General features: G+C 41.6%; 1 protein-coding gene across 1 annotated transcript in view; it reads right to left on the bottom strand.

Moving 5' to 3' along the window:
- Positions 1-13,801, bottom strand: part of GADL1 (glutamate decarboxylase like 1) — a 255,563-nt gene that overhangs the window by 109,871 nt on the left and 131,891 nt on the right. Inside the window, exons 8-11 of the mRNA XM_066584886.1 lie at positions 9,579-9,633; positions 7,201-7,317; positions 4,297-4,361; positions 4,125-4,206 (exon numbers count right to left, since the gene is read on the bottom strand). Of these exons, the coding sequence (XP_066440983.1) occupies positions 4,125-4,206; positions 4,297-4,361; positions 7,201-7,317; positions 9,579-9,633 (319 nt within the window). The remainder of the gene's footprint in view (positions 1-4,124; positions 4,207-4,296; positions 4,362-7,200; positions 7,318-9,578; positions 9,634-13,801) is intronic.

Here is a 13,801-nt window from a genome sequence, read left to right as displayed (position 1 = left end):
AGTTCATGTGCTCTGCAGGATCTAAAAATAATTTCACAAAAGTTTTATTAATTATTTAAAAAATAAAAGGTAATTGGCTTGAGAGTTTAATTTGTTCCGTGATGGAGCTCTTAAGCTAAAACACTTGTAAGTCAAATCAATTTTCCCCATTGAAATGTATGGAAAAGCCATTAATCTGTTCCGGATTGCGAAGCTCTCCCACTGATTTCAATGGGGATGGCGTTGCATCATTGAAAGCAATAGGACGCAGGCACCCCCACAGTGATTTTTGGGGAAGGGCTTTAAATATAAGCTCTTCCCTGAAAAATCACCCCTTGCTGTAGTAAAAAAATAAAAAAATATATATACTCACCTGTCTGCCGGGGATCAGGAGCGTCTAGCCGCCGCTTGTTCTCCCTGCACTGCTCTGAAACTTTTCAGCAGATGGGTATTAAAAATGCAGGGAGAACAAGCGGCGGCTAGACATGCCTGAGCCCCGGCAGTGGCGGACAATGCTCAGAGAATAGAGCTCATTAATGTCAATGAATTCATTCCCACGGCCGCAAAACAGGACAAAACAAAACCATTGATTTCAAAGGTTTCGTTTTCACTATTGGGATTCTTGTGTGTTAATACTACGTGCGAGAAAAGATAGCGCTGGCCCTACCTTTCTCGCACATAGTTTTTCTACATGCAAGAAATATAGGGCAGGACCTATCTTCCTGTTTTTGTTTTATTTCAAACATATGCAAAGTAGCGTGAAGTTTGAATAGTAGAAGAAAAAGCTTGGTTCAGGGACTAATACGCTCCATAGCAGCGAGAGTATTAGCACAAGCCCTAAATCCACAGAAGAGGTGTGTCACGTGTGTGAACTGACTCTGCATGCGTCATAAGTATAGTACAATGTTCAGTCACCAATACGTTGAGCTAAGATGAGCGTATTTGCACATACGTTCAGGTGATGCCGCCTTAAGTTCAGAAATTCAGAGTGTGGAAACATGGTGAGCCTCCGAAATAAAAAAAACCAAATTACGGAGCAGAACAAAAGATAAACAAAGGAAATAGTGGAATTGTGATGGTTTAGAGGAAGTTACAGAATGTTCTGTTTTTTTTTGCACTTTGAGATGCAGGAATAGATTACAGTAAACTACGATTTTAGGTAGACGGTGAACCACGTCAGAAATAAACCGTTGCAATCTATCTAAACCTCAGCACAAGTTTCCAAGACTGATTGCACTCTTTACCTAAAGACAAGCCAAGATTAGCTAACAAATCTATTGGAGCTCCAAGATAGTGCAGTACGTCATAATCCCACTTGGTTCTCGTTGCGGTAACATTACCCGCCATCTGCAGCTTTCTTTCTTAAAATGATAGCACGACTAATGAGCAGTCGGCGTGCTTGGTGTCAGCGCAGCTTAAGAGCAAATATATCAAGGCTAACAAAGCTAAATGTGTTCCTAGGAGCAAAAAAGGCAGCTGTTAAAGAAACCATCCACACTGTGATTGCCAGCTAAATATACGCTAGCTTCCATGTAAATTGAAGAGAGCAAATTGTCAAGTGCTACAATCAACGTAACACTATTTTAGTATATGCAGCATTCGGAGGCCGCTAAATGAGCAGATTTAATAAGCTTGATGCGAGCCACTAGCTTTAATGGACAATTCTTGTTATTTTCTACATTAGCTAATAACAAGATGAAAGTGCCTGAATAATAAAAAAAAAAATGTGAAAACATTCCGGCTCATTATAACAAAGTCACGCTGATAGGTAAACATTGGAAATTCCAAATTACTTTGAAGGACTCTGACAGACAGAAGAACGGAGCGGGGATGAAAATTAGAGCATTCAGCAGTCTACTGTACTAGACAGTGAGATGCGAGACAAGAGCTTATTATGTAGATATGTGCGGTACAGAACGATGTAATTGGCATCAGGTACTAAACAATTAAATTAACACAACACTATCATGATAGGCAGTGAGAGACATAATCGAGGCCCGAAACCCTTCATTTAGAAACAAATAGGAAGTTGATTTATGCCTCTCGCATCTCTGAATAATACAATAGCAAAGAGTAATTTGATGAGTTAACGTTGCGAGGAAAGTTAGAGGAATTAAGAGTGGTGGAAAACACATTCATAGACCATGTAATACCATGTAACATCGCGCAACCACGGCTCTTTTAAAAGCTATGATATAAGGTTTGATTGGTTGGTTCATTGGAGTCTAGAGATACAGAAGCTACCAATATAGTTGGGATCTCTTCTTAGGAGAACTCTCGCTTGACTGTAAAAGGCGCCTTAAGGGATCGTTCACATGAGCGCTGTCCTCTTGCGTACATAGCTTGCGACTACACTACTCTAAAGATTGCATAAAATAGCCCGTTCACATGATTCGAGGTGCGTTGAGCATGCTCTTCAGCTCCCATAGGAGTGTATGGAAAGCATGAAGCTAAATACCTCGGAGTTGATATGTGAGTTTGCACTCGCATGTCGTATTTTTGTTAGATGTGCGAATTCCATGCATTTAGCAATCGTCCATGTGAACCCTTCTATAGGAACCCATTGGTGCCTATAGAAGCGCGTGCTGCACGCACCTCTTATGCACGTGGACAAAGCCCATGCGAATGAGGCCTCAAGGTGTTGTACCAGGATTATAAATTATCCCCTATCCACAGGATAGGAGGTAACTTGTTGATTGGTGGGGGTCTCACCACGGAGACCGCCGACGATCTGGAGAAAGGAGGTCCCAAGTCCCCCTATGCTCATTTCTGCAGGGGTCGCTTTTTCCCCTGCAGCAACTTCAGAATGAATGGAGTTCTGGTCAAGTATGCACAGCCGGCACTCTTTTATTTCAATACCCTAGGTGTTTACCATCCGGCTATCTAGGCAGTCCCATTGAAAGTAAATGGAAAGTCAGCACACTTGTGCGACCAGCAATCCATTCAGCCTCATCTTCCAGGGGTGGTGTGCAGTAAGCCCACAATGAAGAGTAGAGGGAACACAGTGGGGGTCACAGTGGGAAGACCCACACCAATCAGAAAGTTATACAAGTTGAACTTGTAATCTTGATACAACCCCTTTGAGGAGGGTGTCATACAGTCTTTTTTTGCAAACACAATTGTGAAAAGTGTGAGGGGCTTGTCAGAAGGTGGTTTGTCCGCCTCAGACCTGCAGATATATGTATAATTTACACCTGAAACTGGCGTAAATTATGCTCGAAATGTAGGCCTGTGTAGACAAATGGAGGTGCCAGGATGGGGCTCTTGATGTGCTAAGTGCACCGTGACTCAAGGGGAAATTATACTATCCCCAGCGTTCGAAATGCCCATCTTTGTAAATTTCCCCCATTGTGTTTTTTCGTGTCTGCCAGCTGTAGTAGAGTCAAATTTGTTGGCTGTGGTAGAGCCAAATCTGTCAGATTTTACATCGATGGCATATCGATTTTTACTCGAATTTCACGTCCTCAAATGTAGGAGTGAAAATTTGCATCAAGATCTGCCCCAAAATCCACATGCACAACACATTTGTATTTTGATATGGAGCCACACAAAAATCTGCTATATGTGAACAAATACTTCAAGGTATTCCTATCATATACATTTATGACATATCCACAGGATGCACTATAAATGTGTGATCACCTGTGAGAAGAACAAGGGTCAGTGACATGAGGCAGACTGACATTGTAGATGGCCATGCTTGCTTGTGGCCCTCTTCAATGAAGTCTATGGGAGTTATGGAAAGAGGCTGGCAAACTGAAAGGAGTGAGTCTCCCTTCTGCACCCTCACCTACTATACATCCTGTGTAGATATCATAAATTGGTAGAATGAGATTGCCCTTTTAATGCAATGTAATATAAAGGTTGGATAAAGGTTTTTGGTTTTTTTTTACTTTTAATAATTTATTTTATTCAAAGCAAATAAGACACAGCCATAGACCTGAAGAGAGGTCCTCTGTAATATTAATATTAGAATAAGGAAGATGGAACAATACCAACAGGTGGCGCTGCAGAAGTATTATTCCATCTCCCTTATTTGCATATTACCCAGAGGAGCATGAATGGCCTTATAAGTCTCCTCACTCACCTTCTAGGTTCTCTCCCTAAGGAGAAAAGATAGCGTTCCTGATTAATATTAGACTTACCGTGTTGTCTCTCACAAGCAGGGCACAGCACTGTATCCCAGCCATTAACATTTTATGAGGATTCCATGCCACTGAATCAGCCCTGGTTGAAAACAGATATTGCTTTTATGAAATGCATCTCATTTCATCCAGAATATTTCATGCAATATTAGGAAAAGGCATCTGCACAAACCTGCTGATCCCATGTAGCAGCTTCCTATATTTCCGAGACAATAGTGCCGATCCTCCCCAAGATGCCTACAGAAATGTATAGAAAGATTCATAAAACATGACAACAATAATAAGGCCTCATAATTATGTTGAACTATATAATTGTGCATCCAATTTGCTGGTTGATCATTTGGATCATTAAATAAACTGCTATCATCTTAGACAGATAGTTTTTTTTATACTACTGATGAACCTAATGAGTAGTTGTGTGTAGCTATACTATTCAACAATATCAACACATCAGTTTTAAGATAATTACCGTATATAAAATAATGAAAATGTCGTATGACTTTACTTTTGTTTGGCAGTTTTAAAGGGATTTTCTCATGCCCTTTTCCATATGCCTTAATAGTGCACACAGATGTCAAAGAGCAGTTATTCCTCCATTGGGTGGCCCCTAAATGAGCCATAACACAAAGCTGCTACTCTAGCAGAAGCTGGCCTTTCCATGCATTAACCCTTTCCAATCCACTGTCTAACGTCTGAGGACATTCTGATTGAAGCCTATGCAGCTCCAATGTCAGAAGACGTCCGTCAGGGTATTCTTACTGTATATTACTGGCCGCTCTGTTGTCGGGGACTTCTCCAACATGTCCCATACCGCAGTACTGGCTCTAGCCAGCAGATGGCACCATTGTATAATAGCAGAAAGAGAAAACCCCCTAGGAAACCCTAAATCCAAAATTGGATTGTAAAGGGGTTAAGGTGCTTTTACACGGATCGATCATCGTTTGGATTCCCGTGATCCATTGAGAATCTGAACGATTACTGTTTGGTGTAAATGTATGCACAGACTGAATGATGAACGAGAATTGTTCAATTCTCGTTTGTCATTCAGTTTCTACATGCAGAAAACTTAGGCCTCATGTCCACAGGGAAAATCAGGCCCGCTACGGATTCTCCATGGAGAATCCGCAGCGGGTCCCTCCTGCCCCACGGACATGAGGGCTGAAAATAGAATAAACTCACCTGCTGCAGGCCGTGCGTGTCTTCCCTTCTTCGCAGCCGGATCTTCTTTCTTCGGCCCGGCGGATGTGCTCGGCACGCCGGCTACAGGCCGCGCGCATGTGCCGGGCAAATCCGCCGGGCCGAAGCAAGAAGATCTGGCCGGGAAGAAGGCAAGACATGCACGGCCCGCAGCAGGTGAGTATATTCTAATTTTTGGTCTCCCGCGGATCCGGACGGCTTCCATAGGCTTCAATAGAAGCCTGCGGGAGCCGTCCGCTCGGGAGACCCACACCAAATGGAGCATGGTCCGGATTTTTTCCTGCATGCAAATCCGCATCTGCAGTATTCAACTACCTGCGGGTGTCTAATGCATCCCTATGAGGCGTGGATCCGCGTGCAGGAAAAACGCTTCGGATTTTAAATTAGAATTTGCAAGTGGACATGAGGCCTTAATGACAAATCCTTCAGTGTATACAGCCAGTCGTTCACTTATGAACAACTGCTTGCTTACTGTGGATGACAGCAGGCAGGCCACAATTATACACGCCACCTCCATTCATGCTCATTCCCCTGTAAAAGCATAGGAACGATTATCTCTGGGTTGGCCTGTTGAGCATCTGTTGGCCAACAGGTTGTCCCGTGTAAAAGCACCCTTACATAGTTGGCTACTTATTAGAATGCTGTATAAATAATGCTACTGTTTGGCTAAATATGTGTTGCCTGGTGATAACAGCTGACAGGCAACAGTTAGAGAAGCTAGAGTCGCAGAAATCAGCTGATCATTAGGATGTCTTCATGAGCACTGTTGGGCAAACTTTAGAAAACTTTGGTTCAGTTGGTTTGCTGCATTTTGGAAAAAGGTTTGGTTCAGTGCAAATTAGTTTGAGCCAAACTAGAACTTCACCAATACCCCTAAAACTGACATAACAGGACAAAACAAACCCATTGATTTTTTTTTAATGGTTTCGTTTTCATTAGAGGAATTCTTGCCCGTTAACAGTATGGGCAAGAAAAAATAGGACTTGCCCTATCTTTACCGCACATAGTTACGGATTCGTCCATGTGTTTTTGCCCTAAGAGCCATGAGATGACTCCTCCTTCTTTTCCTTCTCTCTGCAGTGGTTAGCACTATTGCTTTGCAGTTCTTGGGTCCTATGTTCAAATCTAACCAATCAGATATTGTCATTGTTCAAATTTGAACCTAGTACAGCAGTGCTGAAAGGCAGCCGTGCTAACCACTGAGCCACATATAAAGGAGGGGGAGTTTTAGTGGGTTTGGAAGAAACGAACTGCCAAAGGCTCAGGTTCATGCCAAACCTAACTTTTAGCAAAGTTCGACCTGAAACAAAGTTTAACTGCTTCATTTCACTCAACACTATTCATGGGACACCCCCTTTAAATCCCTGCTGAAAATAGGCAAAAGGGAATTAGGAAACTGAGCTATCACAATCTTTGCTATGCCGTTAGCAGCATATGACATTATCCAATATGGTTATTATTTTTGTTGTGATGTTTTAGGCTACTTCTACATTTACATGATCTCTATCCCTAAAATAAATATTTGTACTTCTGTATGTCCAATCAATTATAATCTGGAATATTTAAAAATCCTTAAACTTTTAAACTCGTTTTGATACTGGACTTCTCAGTACCAAATCCTTCACGGATAATGTGTGGTAATGAGCAGAACTAATTATCAATGCAGGATATGCAAGATGCATCATAAAAATAATCCTCTCACTAAACATAGCCCCTGGAAAGCCAATAATCTCTGATGTGTACTGGATGCAAGAAGATGAGTCAAGGATTCAGACTTACTGCTGATTTCTATTTCTATTCTTAGAAGGGAATGTTCTGTAATTATGGATGGGCTCCAATAAAGTCCGCAGCTACAGTAATGCAACATCTACAAACTTACATCAACATGAAACCAAAGTTTATGCTTCTCGCAGATGTCTGCAATATCATCCAAAGGATCGAATGCTCCCAGCACTGTAGTGCCAGATGTGGCAACGACAAGGAATGGCACAGCTCCCTGCAAAATACAGGAGACAGAAAACAGTTATTGATATCCCACTCTTTATTTCCCTTTCAGCAGACGTCTTTGTTCATTAACAGCTTTTGGATATTAGGGTCAGAGGAAAAACGTTCAAAGCAGCTTGGGAAAGTTGACTTTTATGCACATGGCAATTCCATGTGATTGGAGGCATACAGTAAAGTACACGTAATATCGCGCCTAGGGCAATTTACCCCAAATGTCCAATGTGTAGTGCAGCACAGGTGAGTCCCCACACAGTTGTTGTGCAGCCAACAGTAACTTCACTGATGAAGACAAAGAGACTATGGAAATGGAACTCTCTTCCGGAGGACATGGGGATGGCAAATTTGAGAGGGACCTGGACACCTTTATTGAGTAATAGGTGCGCAAAAAGAAAAAGTGCTCCACGCGTGTTCAAGATGCGCATAACATGCCCATTGGTTTCAGCAGTGCTACTACTGCCGGCCCCATTGAAAGTAATGGAATGCAGGCAACTCCCGCAGTGAATGTCGGGTAAGGGCTTGAAATATAAGCCCTTCCCTGAAAATCATCCCTAGCTGCTGTAAAAAAAAAAAAAAACACCACCTCCTTTGCCGCTGGCGGAGCTCTGGCGTGTCTTGTCGCTGGCTTCCCTGGTACTCTTCTGAAGCTTCTTCTCCTGCCGGGGGTTTTAAAATCCCTGCCTCCTGAAAGGGCTGTGTGTGATTGGTCACAGCGCTCAGCCAATCAGAGGCAGCCCTCAGCCATTTATTGAATTCAGTGATTGTGACAGTGCTGTCACAGTGTTTAGTGATGAGGGCATGGATGTCCTATTTTTTATAGGTGCGAGCATTTTAACGTGTAAAAGACGGACATGTGAGGACACCACAGGAAACCAATGGTTCTATCAGACATGCTTTTTTTGCACACATAGGCGCACGCAAAAAAAAAGCTCATCTGACTTCGTCCCTATATGTTATACTAATTAATAACTTCAGAATGGTCAGTGACCTGGGGATCATTCAGATTGCCAGATTGGAGTCAGAAAGGATTTTTTTCCCCTTAAATAAGGAAAATTGACTTCTACCTCATTGTTTTTTTTTCTTCCTTTCTCTGAAATAACATTGGGAGTTAATAGGCTGAACTGGATGGGCACGTGATTTTTTTTTGGTTTTACTATGTTACAATGGTATATTACATGGGGTTTGGCCAATGAGCTAGGGTAGGAAATAATTGTTTCTAGCAGAGGCAAAGTTCATAAACATTGCAAATATACGCCCTTGCTCTGCTGAGTGTAATTGGCCACCTATCAATAATTCTTTTTGCTTGCAGCATGCAGAATCTCCATAAAAACTGGTATGAATGACTGAATCTACCCTTCAGCTTCCTGATGCAACACCCAGGAGGGATTTCCATGGCATGTGACTGTACAGACTTAGTGGCCAAAGTACCTAAATTCAAGCTCTGTAGCTCTCCTAGAGGGGAAGGTGCACAAGCCAAAATGCTTGATCAGGAGGCCCCGGCACCAGCTTACCTTCTGGCTCTGATTTTCATGAAGCTCTACACATGAATTTAGTCAATAGGGCAAAACTCTGTATGATCACCTGACAGGGTTTTCTCATGCATTTTGTGTGAAAACTGTCAAAGTGTTGTACATGCCACATCGTACTCTATATGTACAAAGATATTCTCCTCTTGAAGTCATGCTTTCAGGGAAGAATATCTTCATACATATGGAGTCCATTTTTACATGCTACAATTTCTTTTCCTGATGGATTTGCATAGAATCAGTCAAAAAATTCTCCGTATGCCGCTGTATAAAATTACATATTTTTACAAAAATCAGAACCATATTATAGCTGTGTGCATGAACCCTTAGCAGCTTATTACCGTCATTTGCATGTAAATGAGCCTCCCTGAGCTGTATGCAGAGAACAGCGGGTGGTCTGTTATCTGCATAAAGCCACTTAGTTCTCTTGCAGGACTGTTATAAGTGTTCCTGTGGTGAAACACAGTGTGCGGTCCCCGCTATCAGCTCTCCAGTCGAACGATGGATTTTGAACTCAACAAAAAATCATCATTCTGACGAAAAGCAAACAATGGTAGCATTTACATGCAATGATTATCACTCAAGAGACATTGTTTGAGCGATAATTGTTACATGTAAATGGGGCTTTAGGGTGGACTAGGGGCTTTATAAGCATTTACCTAATAGTTATTGCCAGTTGTAAATTTTTTTGTTAGACGAGGAATTGAATAGACTTTATTTTTCAACTTACTTCTTCCTTTGCTTTCTGCACTTGTTTTTCCAGGTCTTCTGGTATCATTTTCCCTCTGAATAAAACAACGTTATGTCAAGAATGAATAAATGACCAAGAGAAGCTCATGCAAATATAACAATCTTTAAAAAGTATACTGTATATCAGAGAGGTGGGTAATATTCTACTACAGTAAAACAAAGGCAAAAATAATAAAAAGGTGCTAAAAGAATAAGAAAAAATATTTTAAAAAAACAATAAATCACCGAATATAAAAGAATTCTCCAGGATGAAAAGGGAATAATATAATTGTACTCAAGAGCAGGAAATCATAATAGAAAATATAAAGGCGTCACATGTTTTTATAGAGTCATATAAAGCAAGGATTTTATTTATGGCAAAGTCTCTAGAACATTGAAGAAAATATTTTTTCTAGACCTCATGTGCACACATACATATTACATTAATCAATCATTGTAATGTATTCCTAAATATGATTGGCAGGCAGGGAATTTATCTGAAATATGTCAACAAATGGGTTTACCCATGCAATATATTCTAGCAACCAAAGAAACCTGTGTACCAGGTATAAACAAATAAGATGGAACAATATCTCTGCAGCACCACCTACTGGAAGGCAGCTTTTTTACAAGTTAATGTTAGACTCTTTGTACAAGCCTTGTAGCAATAACTGGGAATTTAAAAGCAAGCCAGAATCCATACACAGACAGCTGTTTCAGGGTGTTTGCCCCTAATCAGTGTGCAGTAGGTTTCTGGCTTGGCTAGCGAGAGGCCTATGATGTTGGTGAAGAATGCTATCTTTTCTTCTTAGGGAGAGCACCTAGAAGGTGAGCGAGTGAGGAGACTTATAGGGCCATTCATGCTCCTCTGGGTAATATGCAAATAAGGGAGATGGAACAATATCTCTGTAGCACCACCTATTGGAAGGCAGCTATAAACAAGATACATGGAGATGATCACTGTTACCATTTTCAGACTGACTTTGCAACAATTAAAGCTGAAATTTTATTTTTTTTCTTTAGGCAATCACCTTTATTTCTAGTCTGGAGAACTATTTCTCACATGGATCTGCATATGCGATCTCTATATAACATAGTAGGGTTGAGTATAGTATAGCTATAGCCACATATTTTATGCTATGTGTCAACTTAGACTTACAACTCATGAACACCATAAAGGTCTGTAGAGCTCGTCTGTATAGCAATGCCTGAAGTCTGTATAGCTCCTTTAGTATGGAGCCATATAGCCAGCATGCACGGCTTTAAAGACTCCGCAGGACTCTATTTATGGAAGTATACATTCCTAGGGGCAATGTTTCTGCGCATATATATGAAGTGCAATGCAGCCCGCTAGTAGTCTTTTTTGTGTGTTGGATTTGTCTGATCCATAGGCTTATGGAGGTACACTAGAGAGCTTATTACTCTATGAAAGTCCTAAGGCTATCAATGTTCAGGCTATATTCTCTGTATGAGCTAAACATAAAATCATTGTTCAGATTTCAGTATCTATTAATCCTCTATATTTGCTAAAAAAACACAATACTGGATATAACGTTGGCAATTTTTTCTACATATGATCCTTGTTTCACTTCCTTGGTGTTATGAATGATGTATATAATGGTAGGATTATGACCTGATATTATGATAGTTCAATTATGTCCATTTATTGTGATGGCAACATTTTGCTATTAGTGTGTTGCTATGAAATGGAATTTTCGAACAATTTTTTTCATAAAGAATAGAGATGTGCATCAAACCTGCAGACATTCTGGGCACATCAGAAAGCAATTACAGGAGGACCGTCGGAAGGTCTACTGTATATTTGGCCTCTTTGATATAAACAATGTCAGGAAAAGACAAATTATTTCTAGTGCAGGTCAAAAAATGAGATAAATATTGATAGAAAATCTTATCTTAAATGTGCCTGAATCCCACAATGGAAAAATACTACATTATACTTTAAATTCTGTTCTTACGTGGCCGTGCCAGTTGTGGTTTTGCGGAATGTACTGTACAATAAGTAATACATTTCTGACCTCGAAAAAAAACCTTCAGATGTACATACTGTTAGATATGCAGTTACTACTGGGGGCGCCAGGGTTCGGTTGGTGCAGGGTGCTCGTCTGGGTGCTGCGGGGCCCGGCCTGGCGGTTCTGTCCGGGGTTCACCCACTCTGGTGGTTGATCGCTGCGACCAGCGGCGAGTCCTGCGTCGTGCGCGGGCGCGTCTGTCTGCTGGTCGGCCACGAGGCGCTCAGGCTGGTGTGTGCCACTGTTGGGAGGCGGCTTTATGATCCCCTCCAGGTGTCATGTGACTTTCCCCGCCCCTCTGGGCAAGGAGTTCTGTATATAGACCTGGCTGGCCCAGTCACTGGGGCCAGTGTTTGGTTTGATTTATCTTACTACACCCGCATCTTATGACATGACTTATATGTGTTTTGACTTCTGTCTTGTATTTGAATCTGCTTCTGGTTACCCTCCTGTACTCCTCACTCCCTTTTGTTCATGACTACTCTCTAGTTTGCCTCCTTGTTTGCTTTCAGTCAGCTACGCTGTGCTCACCTGCCTGGTTTCCTGTCCCTCTTCCTGTGGGTCCCCATCACTAGTGCAGCACAGGGACTGTCACTCAGTTGTCGCCTTGGGGCTTAGCCCAGGGGGGCAAGTAGGTAGGGACATGGTAGAGGGGTCCCCTGTCCATCTGCCCCTACCAGTCCTAACACATACGCATTAGATTAATGTCAGATGAGCCTGCCAATTTTGGCAGGACTGGGTTGGCTATCCAATGTACATAGGGATGTGCCGACTCTCCCAAAATGAAAGAGGTTATGGGAAAGAAGGATTGTTTATGTTGGATTTCGAAATGCTGATCCATTGTTCTTGCTGTAGATAAGCCATGGCTAGATCTGGTAGCAACTTATTTTATGAGTGCCATTGAGAACACAAGCGTATTTGGTCTAACCATGTGTATGGGGTGGGAGCAAAAGGAATTTCTATTGGTTCAACTAGTCTCCAACTAACAGTTCAGCTTGTTAGGTACTAAGCATAGACATATGATAGATAGCATGTTAGAAGAAATGTGACAGACACACAAAACCATGACTTGATGCTACACTAAGACGTGTCTTTTGATTAATTACCAGTATAAAGTTAAGGCCCATTTACCGATTACTGCTCAGAATTTGCTCAAACAAAAGTGCCAACATGAAGCCATTGTGCACTTTTCATTTGTCACTCAGTTTCAGCCTGCGTAAAAACTATCACCAGCTCGCCCACATCTCGTTACATCTAAACACCCCCGCTCAGTGAACACTTTTCAGCAATGATGTCCGTATATAAATATTCTGCACAAGCACTTGTGCGCGCGTTCAAACGAAAATCGTCCCATGTGAAAGGGGCATTAGAAATATACAAAAGAAAAGAAGTTGTAGCTTATATAACGGACCAGCGATCTAATATACTGTCTATAACAACAACAATGCATATCAAATGCATGTGAAAAATATCTGCCCCACCACCAAGAAAACACACACCCCAGAAATTGTGAAAAACGCCACAAAAAGCAGCGCTATAGGTCAGATGTTTGTTGGAGATGTGAAGATCAGAGAGGAAGATTGCTCCACATTTGGTGGGAATGCCCTAGTATTAAAACTTTCTGGCAAAAGATCACCAAACATATCAACAAGATATGCGGATCATCATACTCCTTTTTCCTGGAGAAGATACTAATCTGGAAGCCCTATGCTCAATTTAGACTCTCAAAAAACTCCTTACCTACCACACTGGTTACCCCGGCAAAACTCCTTATCCCCCTTTACTGGAAAGAGAAAGAGGCCCCCGCTGTCTCCCATTGCAGAGACAAGGTGCCACAAATCTATTGTTTCGAAGAGATAGCTGCATGGGAGTCAGGTACAAGATCCGACTTCACGTCAGTGTGGATACCATGGTTGAAATATGTCGAGTCTCAAAATACATCTAATTGTTGATCATTTCATGAAAAGATATAAGTCCGATGTGCTATATTTGTAATTGTATGATGCTAGTTTTACAGGTCGTCTTGCTGTATGTTTTCCCCTCCCCCCCAAGGTTGACAAGTTTTGCTCACGCCGCTGAAAGACTTTATTTCTATCAAGCGGCCTTCTTTGGAATCAATACTTCTAGTTCATATATTATTGTGTCAAAGACTTATGAGTCTGCTTTATTCATTCGATTTACTGTTTCCTTGTGA

The sequence above is a fragment of the Eleutherodactylus coqui genome, chromosome 12 (genome assembly GCF_035609145.1).
Source record: "Eleutherodactylus coqui strain aEleCoq1 chromosome 12, aEleCoq1.hap1, whole genome shotgun sequence".
Taxonomy (NCBI): Eukaryota; Metazoa; Chordata; class Amphibia; order Anura; family Eleutherodactylidae; genus Eleutherodactylus; species Eleutherodactylus coqui.
The sequence above is the reverse complement of the archived record's forward strand: the minus strand, read 5'-3'. Positions and strand labels throughout refer to the sequence as shown.